The sequence below is a fragment of the Melospiza melodia genome, chromosome 6 (assembly GCF_035770615.1).
Source record: "Melospiza melodia melodia isolate bMelMel2 chromosome 6, bMelMel2.pri, whole genome shotgun sequence".
Lineage (NCBI taxonomy): Eukaryota > Metazoa > Chordata > Aves > Passeriformes > Passerellidae > Melospiza > Melospiza melodia.
Window position 1 is genome coordinate 55,820,326 of NC_086199.1, and position 10,874 is coordinate 55,831,199.

General features: G+C 56.2%; 1 protein-coding gene across 1 annotated transcript; it reads left to right on the plus strand.

Moving 5' to 3' along the window:
• The first annotated feature begins 285 nt into the window (after positions 1-285).
• LOC134419835 (inner centromere protein-like) lies at positions 286-10,638 on the plus strand. Its single transcript, XM_063159442.1, has 20 exons — positions 286-586; positions 694-807; positions 1,834-2,516; positions 3,476-3,527; positions 4,035-4,068; positions 4,292-4,391; positions 4,915-5,002; positions 5,482-5,617; positions 5,688-5,780; positions 5,890-5,901; positions 6,177-6,247; positions 6,308-6,457; positions 6,582-6,693; positions 7,327-7,437; positions 7,665-7,789; positions 7,977-8,055; positions 8,884-8,991; positions 9,200-9,286; positions 9,859-10,015; positions 10,349-10,638. The coding sequence occupies exons 1-20, from the start codon at positions 456-458 to the stop codon at positions 10,534-10,536; spliced, it is 2,631 nt and encodes an 876-aa protein (XP_063015512.1). The 5' UTR covers positions 286-455; the 3' UTR covers positions 10,537-10,638.
• The last annotated feature ends 236 nt before the right edge of the window (positions 10,639-10,874 follow it).

Below are 10,874 nucleotides of genomic sequence, written 5' to 3' on the forward strand. Positions count from 1 at the left end.
CTGCTAGCCCGTCTCTATGCTCCTGGAGGACTCGGCTCAGGAGGCGGGGCTTGAGGAGGCGGGGGCCACAGGCCGTTCCTTTTAATAGTTGAGAGTGACGGACGGGCAAGGCAACCAATAAAACTCCGGCGATTGAGATGTGTGCTCTGTGATTGGCGGACGTCGGGTATAACCGCGGGGTGCGAAGGGCTGGGCCACGCTGTGAGGGTGTGACGGGCGGACGAGGCAGCGGCGGCGGGAGGGGCTGCTCTGGTCGGGCGCCGAGCGAGTGCTCTGGAGGGTCTGGGGAGCTTGGGAGGGGTCCCCCCCCAATACCTAAACCCCGGTCTGTGTTCATACTCCCCCGGTGCCTGCGTCTCTCTTGTCTCTCTTTCCCACGTTGAGGGGTGTCGTGGCTGCCCCCCTTCTCCCCCTTCATCAGCCTTGTCCTCTCTGTCTGTGTTCCAGGCGAGGCAATGGCAGAGGGTCCCCAGCAGCTGCTGCAAGTGTGCGGGCAGAGGCTGTCCCGCTTCCTCTCCGGCGCCCAGCACAAGCGCCTGGCCTGGCTGCGGGAGGTGGAGGAGCAGGGCATGAGGATGCTCAAGAGGTAAGGGCCGCCCTGAGGGACCCCGCTGTGCCACACCAGGTGGGTGTGAGGGGTTTAATGTGGGCAGTGAGGGAAGCAATCTGTGCTCTGCCTTGTCTGCCCCACAGCAGCTTCAGGGATGAGCCCATGCTCTTACCCAAAACGCCGTCGCAGAGGAGGAGGCTCAGGAAAAGGCAGTCCTCCTGGATGAGGGACGAAAACAAGGAGCTGAGCAGGAGGAGGTAGGTGGGTCAGCTTGCTCCGGCTCCGCCTCGTGGTGTTTGGATGAAACAAAACAGTGCCTGCGGCCACTTTCCTTCACTATTTTTTTTTTCTGGTCATAGTCGAAGAATAATAAACACTCTATTTTCTTGTCTGTTTATATTTGTGTTTTGTCTCACTGGGTTCGTCTTTTGGGCTCAGGTTGCTGCTCCTGGTGTTGACTCCCTAAGCCTCTGCATCAGTGCCTGGAAAACTTGGGCAAGGGATGTGTTGCCAGCACCATGTCTGAGTTGGCAGGCAGGGAGACTCCAAGGGTTTATGGAGGGACTGAAGTGGAAGTTCCAAGTGATTTGTTTAGAGCCCACGCCACTTTTAAAGCTGCCCAAACCTGATCCATTGGTGTTTTAGGGCACTAAAATCGTGCTGACTGTAGTGAGAAGCCCACAGGAGGAAGAGTTAGAGGTGGGAGACTGTCAGGAAGCAGACATGGAGGGTGGGGAGAGCAGCAGGAATAGCGGGAGCGTGGGAGGTTTGTGTGTGCGCAGGGAGAGCAGGAAAAGCAGCACTGCGGATCGGAGCAGGGAGAGCTCCAGGCCCTGCTCTGGGTGCTCAGGTCATGCCTTCTCCAGGGGGGCAGCCCAGCTAACTCCTGCTGGTGCTTTCCCTCCTTTAAACTTGGTTTGGCAAGAGCTGCTGTTGTCAGTAGGAGGGTGACATACTGTGTGTCCTTCTGTAGGGGCTGTCCTCTGGCATGTGCTGCTCCCAGGGCAGGGTTTAAAGCCAGCTCTTGGTGTAGGGCTGGATGCACCTTTCCCGCTGCCACTTCTCCACGCCTGGCTGACTGTGTGGCACAGCCCTTGTGTGTGAGCTCCCATCTGGGCTGTGTCCATGTGCCTCTCCCCAGGGATAGGATGGGCTGTGAGGGGGAAGGGTGGAGTGGAGAAGCAGCAGCATCTTCACTTTTACCCCATCTGCTTTTCCCTCAAAAACTTGCTTGGCAGTGGACGACTCCTTCATAGTTTCCTTCAAAATTCTTTTCCCTTAAGGTTATCCAGAAGGAGGAGTGGTGTCAAGCTGCAGTCTTCCAGCCTGAACTCCCAGCAGTGCCAGAGCCAGGAGCAGCCCCAGAGCCCTGGCTGTGAGGGGCAGGACGTGTCCGTGCCCGGCTGTGCTCCGGGATCTCGGGCTGGCATCACACCCCAGCTCCCAGCTCTGCCCAGGAAGCAGCCTGAGGAATCCCGTGTTCCCATGGCAGATCTGGATGGCCAGGAGTGTCCCAATGCTGCTGCTGGGGGTGATGCAGCCCCTCCAGCAGTTCTGGGGGAGCAGCTACCTGAGGTGGATGCAGCAGCAGAGTTCCAGGACATCCCTGGTGTCCCTGGGATTGCGGCTGAACAGCCAGGAAGGGATGGGGAGCAGGGCCCCAGGAGAGCCAGCACCTCCACTCCCAAGGCTGCCCAGAATGGTGATCCTGCTGCACTCCAAGGAGATGGATCTCCTCAGGGCCTCGAGGCACTGCTCTTCCAGGACTCCCCCAGTAAAAGCGCAGCACAGAAATCCAGGACGCGCCGCCGGAGCGGGCTGGGCGCCCCCCGCAAGAGCCACAGGGCTTCCCTGGCAGAAAAGTGCTCCCTGGCCAGCAGGAGGGAGAACATCATCCGGAGAGCTGTCAGCAGGGCCAGGAAGGCAGCGGCTCGAGAATCCTCCTCGGCCTCCAGCAGAGTGAGCTGTGAGTCCCTGCACCGCTTCCATGTGGGAATGGAGCGATGTGGAGCGGCTCATCCCTGCCTCCAGCTCCCCACAAGCCTCCTGTCTTTGTGGGATCCTGGGGTGCAGTTTCAAGCCAGGGTGTTGCTGCAGCAGGGGGAGTTGGGGTACACAGGTTGGGAATGGGCAAAAAGCACAATTGTGGAAGGGAGAGCGTGGCCAGGCTGGTTCCAGCCACGTGTGCCTTTGGATTGGGAGAGACTGCTGCATTCCCTGGGGAAGGGCTTTAATTTATGGTATCTGCCAGCTCTCCAAAAAATCAATAAGGCTGAAAGTGCAGCCCTGAAGTTAGGCTGCAGTGGGCAAAGGAGCTCAAATGCTTTTTGGGCATGGATAGCACAGACTCAAACTAGCTGTGTCACCAGAGGAGCAGGGGTCACGGAGCCCAGGCTATTCCCAGTAGCTCCAAATCCCTTGTATCAGCTATTCCTGCTGCTCCTGACAGGGTTTGGCTCTTTGGGCTTTCCAGAACCATTCCTGCTGCAGGCAAACAGGCTGTGGTGGAGCACGGAGGCCTCGGAAATTCGGCTTTGTCAGCCTTGAGTCACGCTGTATCCAGGCATTTGTTATAGCACTTGGAGTGAAGGGGTGTGATGGGGGGGTGGAATGAGCCTGGAATGAGCCCAAACCCCCTGGATCCCTGCACCAGAGCCTGCAGGGAGGTAGGAGCTGCAGCCAATGGCCTGGGAATGCTGGCTGTGACACAGGCAGCTGGAGCAGGCTGCAGAGCTGCTGCCTCAGTGCTGCTCTGCCTCCCCAGCCCACTCCAGATTCAGTAGCACTCGAGGGAGGTGTGGTGCTGGTGGGGAAAGCAGAGCAATCCATGTTCCTGGGAGGAAGCCTGAGATCTTCCATGTGCACCCTGTGGCTGTTGGGAGCCTGGGAGTGAAATCTCAGCTCCACTTGTGCTTTCCTATGCAGGTCAGAGCTCCTTGGAGGCTTTTGTGGAAGAGGATGTGACCAGCAGCACAAGGTGAGGATACTGTGTGAGGCAGGTGGGCAGGGATCCCGGCATTCCCTGTGGGGACACTCTGGGTAGCTTTTCTGTCACAGACTTTGTCAGGGACTGCTCAGGTGTTGTTGTCACCTGGGGCTGGGTGAGGTTTCAGGTTGTGCTATTCAGGCACAGTGAGGTGAAGTCCTTCACTGGGGTGGCTGGTGGTGTGTCCTGGGGTTCCTGGAATTCCTGGCTGCCACTAGCGCTGCAATGCTGGGGGCCAGTCAGGTCTGCTCTGGGCAAGGTTGTCAGAGTCCCCTCCTTTCCTGCTCCTGGGGCCCAAGGTGGTTATGGGGTGTTCAGCAGCACAGTGGGACAGTCCCTCAGAGGGATTTACAGCCCAGCCTTGATGTGCCTGGCTGGAACAGCCTCTGGATGTGCTTAGGAACCTGCGCCTTCCTTGGAGTCCCATACACTGCTTCCATCACCTATAACTTGCCTTCAGAGAGAATTTCAATTATTAAAATAGCTTTTCCTTCACAGGCCTGAGCTGGAGCCAAATTCCCCGAGGGAGAAGGTGAGTTCCAAGGAACAGCCTCAGACTGTGTGGATGCCTTCTTGCTGAGTCAGCACCTTTGCTGAGGTTGTCACTGGATGTGGGGATGTGGCCCATGTCCCAAAATGAGCCATCACAGCCCCTACCTGAGCTAGCAGCTGGCTTTTCCAGGGCAGCAGGTCCCTGCTAGCCCTGTTCTTTGGAGCAGCTGTGCCAAGGGAATGCTTGTCCTCTTTCCCTGCAGGCTCCTGGAGATGTCCTTGTTCCAAGCACAAGTCCCCGAGCTGCCAGCCCTCCTGCACAGCACCTGTCCCCTCTGGAGCAGCAGGCAGGAAATGCTGCAGGTAACTTCCAGGTGGTCTTGCTTTCCTTGCATGAAACCCTGAGAACACACAGACCTCAGGGTCAGTGGGAGCATTCCTGGCAAATAAGGGATTTGTGTTGAAACTGAGCCACTTCTGACCAGTCAAGGAAGTTTTCCAGGTCAAGTTTGGACCTCCTGCAGAGGTGAGACATCAGTTAGGTAGGCAAGGACATGTAAATGTGTCCAAGCTGTGAGACAAACACGGCCCTGTCCAGCTTCAGTCTGTGCAATGAATGAGTGGGGACATTTGGGAAGGAGCTCCTGGAGCTGGAGTCTTCCACAGAGTGTCATGTCTTTTTCCTCTGGGGTTGCATTATGTGAACATTTAGAGGTCCTGATTATTTTCTGTGCCTCTGAGCAAGAAGGAGGAGTTGGGGGGGGGGGGGGGGGGGAGGGTGTTCCCTGTGAGCTGCAGGATGTGATAAGCAGCTGGAATGGAGGAACCAGTCCCTGGAGGGAGCTGGATGCCTCACACGTGGCACTGACTGCAGGTTTCTCCACAGGAAGCCATGTAAATCCCAGGAGTGAACCCCAGAAGAGCCAGGAACAGCCCCACTGTGCCAAGCCCCTGGAGAGTTCCTCCCGCATGTGGTAGGAGACACTACAAGGAGCAGGGATGAGCCTGGGATCTGGAAGGACTCAGGTTTAGCATTTAAAGTAGTTTGTGCTAGAAAGGGGTGGGGGGCTTCTTTCCCTGCCTTCCTTCTCCAAATTCCAGTAGCTTTGAAATCTCCTTTGGCCAGATCCTGTGTCTTGAAGTCCCTTATGGCTTTTGGAGCCTTGTTTGGGTCTGATGTGGGGAGGAGCACCCAAGGTCCTGCACAAAGCAGCAGAGGTGCCCTAGCACAGTTAGCTCAGAGCTGGGAGGTGACTTCAAGGGCTCCAAGGGTGCAAGTGACTGACCTGGTTGTTTGTGTGAGTGTCTGGAATACCTGACCTGACTCCTGGAATACCTGATGTGCCTCCTCACTGTGTGTTCTGGGGAGGTTTTGGGAGAAAGATGTAATAGCCAGTCAATCCCTCTGGAGGGTATGACAGCCACTTCATGTCCCTCCTGCTGATGCCACCAGGATGAAAGGCTGCAAGCAAGCCCTGGGTGTCCTGTGGCACGGGCAGCAGACGGGGGGCCGGGTCCTTTCCCCTTTGGATGAGAAGCACAAGACCTTGGCAAACCAGGCTCCAGCATCCCCCTCTCCATCCAGCAAGGTGAGTGGTGCCACAGCCCTGTGCCTCCTGTGCCAGGCAGGCCCTGAGCTCCCTCCCTCTCTCCCCTCAGGCTGTCAGGCCACTGAAGAACTTCCTGCAGGGACAAGGGGGTGGCATCAAGGACTTAATCAAGCGCAACACTCCCACTCGGTCCCACCTGAAGGTGCGTCACGTCTGAGGGGTGGGAGGAGAATGGGCTGTGTGTGCTGGGAAGGGGAGTTCTGTGTTAATTCCAGACTTTTAACTGTGTTTTTTATGCCCTTTCTCTGCAGGGAGACTTTGTTGTAAGTATGACACCTCATCCATGGGGCTGACACACTGACCACACTCTTCCCTCACGCTGATGTCCAGCAGCCCTCTGGCCACACCAGTGGTGAGGTGACAGGATCTCTGTGCAGATGTGTTCTGCTGGGACTGGGCACTGCTGAGAGTTTCTGGCCTCTGAGCCAGGCTGCACTGTGCTGCCTCTCCACCATTTTCCTGGCTCCTGGGACAAGTGGTATGCAACACAGGGGTGTGCTGTTCTTTTCTAAAGATCTCTGCAGCTGAAGGACTGAAGTTGTTCCTTCTGTACCTCTGCTTGCATTGGATAATCCCTGTTGCCAAATATGCATTGTCTCCCATCCCGGCGTCCAGGTGAATGACTCCCATAGTGCCTGTGTGTACCAGGCTGCCTGAGGGGAGACACAGCCCCCAGCACCTGGTACAGTCTGAGCTCTTCTCCCTTCAGGAGAAGGAGAGGCAGAGACTGGAGAACCTCCGGAAGAAGCAGGAGGCTGAAGAACAGAGGAAGAAGAAAGTAGAGGAGGAGAAGAGACAGCGTCAGGCAGAAATGAAGCAGTGAGTTGGGCTCGTTTCCCCCTGCTCTTTCCTTGGTCAGCACAGACTTGTCCTGTGTTCCCCCTTGGAATGAGCACTTAGGGAGCAGGAAGGGCTGATGGCCCCTCTTGCTCGCGCTGCCCAGGAAGAGGGAAGAGCGCCTGAGGAAGGCTCTGCAGGCGCGAGAGCGTGCAGAACAGATGGAAGAGAAGAAGAAAAAGCGGGTGGAGCAGAAGATCCTGCAGAGTGATGAGAAGGTGAGAAGGCTGAGTGGGCTTTGGGCCTCTCTGAGAGCTGTGAGACCAGGAGGTGTGAGCAGGGCCCTGACAAGCTCCATGCATGCCAGGATTCCTTCTGACAAAGGGAGCCTTTTGTTCTCCTTCCCTCTGCACATTCCTGTTGGGACAGGCCCTGTTCATGCTGCTCTGAGTTCAGGGAATGCAGCACAGCCCACAGGTGACAGCTTCACCTGGCCCACGTGCTTGGAGTGTGCGACTCAGTAGGGGGTGCATTTGGGTCAGGTTTGGGTTTCAGAGCCTGGACCTGGCCCTTTTTAGGGTGGCAGGCTGGCCTGGTGGCAGTGCTGCTGCTGTGTAATGGCTGTGAAGGGCTGAGGGAGCTGTGCCTGCGGGCCCAGAGCCTGAGCAAGGACTGGGTGAAGCTTGGCTGCTCTTTTTGGCTGGATTGAAGGGACCTTTGGAAAGATCAGCTTTTGAAAACGAGGAGTCATGTTCCTTTCAGCCCTTCCCAAACCCTGAGTGGACAAATGTGTCCCCACTGCTGGGTCCTCAGTCTGCTTAGGATCTGGGATATCCCAAGCTCCAGCCCTCCCTCCAAGGCTGTGAAGTGTGTCCTTGGAGCAGTGGAGTTGACAGATGTGGCTTTCCCAGTTGCACACCTCACAGGTGAGGGAAGAGAAGGTGGCAGAGGAGCGGAGCAAGAGGAAGGGGTCCAAGAAACACGGGGAAGCAGAGGCACGGAAGCAGAAATCCCTGAGAGGGGTAAGAGCAACTCAGGACCCTCCTGCACGTGGGAAAGGACAGAGACAGCAGGAACCTGCTGTATTGGTGTGGCTGGTGGGATAGAGACAGGTCACTGCCTGCTTCTGCAGGGATTTTGGGGTCTGGGCTGCCAGATTTCTGTCCAGGCAGCTGATGCTGGGTTGGGGCACAAGGGAGAAACATTCCAACTGCTGGAGCCTTGCAGGGTCTTCCTCTTGTTTCTTCAGGATGAAAATGAGCAGCAAGAACCACTGCAGAAAAGAAGAGAGGATGAAGTGAAGGAAAGAGGGAAAACAGTTTTGGAACTGAAGAACCTTCTGGAGCAGAAACAGCTGGGACAAGCAAAGGAGAGGTGTGAGCTGGTGCCTGTCCTGGAGAAGGGAATTGGCCACAGCTGTGAGGAAGCAGTGGGTGTAAATGTGAGGTTGCACCTGGGCTCTGGGGCTGCCTGAAGGTTGGGGAGCAGGAGCAGGAGGCTGTGAGAGGGTGAGGGACAGCTAGGCATGCTTCCCTCTCGAAATCCTTTTTTTTCCCCCCAGGTATCCCAAGCAGCGAGGGAAGGAGAAGCCCCCCCAAGCAGAGCAGGAGCCAGCAGCATTGGCTGGCAAGGCCACCAAGGTGGGATTGGAGTGTTCTGGGGGCAGCTTCTCTACACACAGCACACAGGCTGGGCTCAGCATCAGGTGTTTTCCAAGTGTTGTGTTGCTAGGATGTTGTTTAGATGATCAAATGCAATAAAACTAATGATGGTTATTGTACAGAGGTGCTGTGCAGGAACAAGCCAAGGGCTGGGGCTTCCCTGGCTCACAAGTGGGCCCTCAGCCCTGTCATGGTATGGGGACAGTCATGAAATGGCACTTGGAAGAACACCTCAAAGAGCATTCACTGATCCTGAAACCAATGGTGAGAAGGCTCACCATTAGAGATTTTAGGAAATCTCTAGTGGAAATTAGAGATTTATTAATGTTTTACTGCCACATTTCCTCATTGTGCCCAAAGGATGTGACCCCCAAACCTCGGGTGCCACATGGCTCTGTGTCACTTCATTTGCACTCACACAAAGAACACTGGGGCTTCAAGTCAGGGTTGTTGGTCTTGAAATATCACATTAACATTTGCTTTCACTCTCTACTCTTAAATTCATTGCTTCATTAGTGAAAAATCAATGCCCCAAATGGTTCTTCCTCTTCAGGATCAATTCTTCCTCCTGTGTGGGCTCCTGCTGCACTCCTTCCCTCAGCCCCTGGCACTTGGACTCTTTTGTGCTGTATAAATTTAATTTAAGGTCTGAATCCTTCCTGTGCTGCCAGCAGTAGGTCCAGAATGAGTCTGGCAAAGCTTTTCCAGGCAGGAGAAAATGGCTGAGCAGCACAGGAGGGGAAACTCTCAGAGAAATGGTTTGAGTCAAAAAGAAACTTCAGCAGTTAATTTTTTCTTCTTTATTAGGGGAAAGAAAGTTCCAAAAAGCTGCCTCTCTGGCCTGGGCTGGAGAAAAGATATGAGCCACCAGAATCCTTTTTCTCAGCTCTTAATGTCTGGCTCCAAGCAGAGAGGGTGAGTGTGGGCTCCAAAGAGCCAGGCTGGACCTGAGCAGAGACAGGTTTGGCTTTATCTGGTAGTCTTGGATTTGGGGTTATTTCTGCAGGAGAAGCCACAGAGGCACTGAGGGCTGGGTGTTGCCAGAGCTGCTGCCGAGAACACAGCTCTGTGTCAGAGCCTGTTCTGTGTGAGTGAGGAATGACTTCATTCCCGTGTCTTACAGGAGGCTGACGGTCAGCAGCAGCCGAGAGAGGAGAAAAATCCCATTCCACCAGCAGCCCCTGGGACGTGGCCCAACAAAGCCGTCAAGGTGAGCCCTGGCCTCGGCACCACCCTCGGGCGGCCCTCGCCTGCTGTGGCTGCTTGTCCCCCGCGGTACAGCCATGGCACGGAGGAGCAGCTGGAAAAACAAGGGGCTGGAGGCGGAAAAGATGCTGGAAGCGGCCACGGGAGGGCAGCAGGGCCTGAGGCGACGTCCCGAGGGGAGCGGCCCTGGGCAGCCGGGCTTGTGCCAGCCGCAGATGCGGACGGAGCCTTCTTCCATGGGCAGAGTGGCAGGAGAGGCTGCTCGGAGCTGGCATGCAGCGCTGCCTCTGCCGGGAATCTGCTCTGGGCTCCGTCCTGGCTGAGCTAGAGCTCCAGCGAGGGAAAACCGAAGGGTTTAGGTGCAGAGTTGAGTGCTGGGACATGCACAGTGTGCCTTTACCAGGTTTTTCCACAGAAAACAGGAGGGGAGGGAGTGTTAAGAGCAGGTGTCAAGGCACGGAGCCCAGTGATGGTTTTGTATTGGTTCAGGATTTGAGCACTTTGGGGCTCTGGTGGCCATCCCAGCCATGGAAGTGCTGCTCCCCTTGCTCATCACTGCTCTCTGTGTGGTTTCAGAAATCCCTCTCCACGTCCTGCCTCGGGTCCCTGGAGGCTGCTCAGGAACCAGCATCGCCCCCGGCCAACGAGAACAGCTATGGGCTGGATCTGAACAGCGACGACTCCACAGATGATGAGAGCAACCCTCGGAAGCCCATCCCTGCCTGGGCCGATGGTAGGTGCCAGCTCTGGGCTGGCTTCCTTTCCCTCCTGCCCTGGAGCTTTCCAGCCTTGCTTGGAGCCATCCCAGCGCGCAGTCCAGGAGTGTGTGCCCCTCTGGCAGCTCCCAGCGCTGTGTGCTGAGGGCATCAGCGCCGCTTCCTGCGAGCTCCCATGGGCGGAGGTGACACCAGAGCCCTCTGAAAGGGGCACAGCTCCTGAGGAGCAGCGGGGTGTGGTGGCAGTGGGACGTGTCCCACCGCTGCTGCCCGGCCGGTGGCTCTCGGAGGGGAAGGGGTCTGCCGGTGCCGCGGGCCTGCAGTGTGTGCTGTTCCCGTTGTTCCCGCAGGGGCGCAGCTCCAGCAGGCCATCGTGCACCAGTACTACCACCCGGTGGACCTGGAGGCGCTGTTCGGGACCATCCCCAGCCCCAAGCTGGAGGACATCTTCTACAAGAACAAGCCCCGCTACTTCAAGCGCACCAGCTCGGCCGTGTGGCACTCCCCGCCCGGCCCCTCCTGCTCCTTCCAGAGCTGAACCGAGGTGGTTTCTAGGCTCTGTGTTCTACTTGCCCTGTGTTGACAATTTTAACTTTGTATTCTTCTTTTGTACAGAAATAAAGTTGTTTATTCAAGTCCAGCAGTCACTGGGTGTGTCTCCTTCCCCGTACCTTGGTGCCTGTTGCTTTTGCCTTGCAGGAATCACAGTTGCTAATCTGCAACCAGAGCCATTTCCTAGTCTGCCTCATTTCCTATTCACTTAGGATATTCTCTTGCTCAAGGAAGCTTGGAAATTGCTTTAAGGAAGATCAGGTTTTTAAATCATTGAGGGGATAATGTTTTTGTAACCCTTTTTTATGTGTTTACTGTATTTAT

Coding starts and splice junctions, on each gene's coding strand:
- LOC134419835 (XM_063159442.1), top strand. CDS start 456: ATGGCAGAGGGTCCCCAGCAGCTGCTGCAAGTGTGCGGGCAGAGGCTG. Junction 3,528..4,034: donor GATGTGACCAGCAGCACAAG/GTGAGGATACTG, acceptor TTTCCTTCACAG/GCCTGAGCTGGAGCCAAATT. Junction 6,248..6,307: donor GCATTGTCTCCCATCCCGGC/GTCCAGGTGAAT, acceptor GGGGAGACACAG/CCCCCAGCACCTGGTACAGT.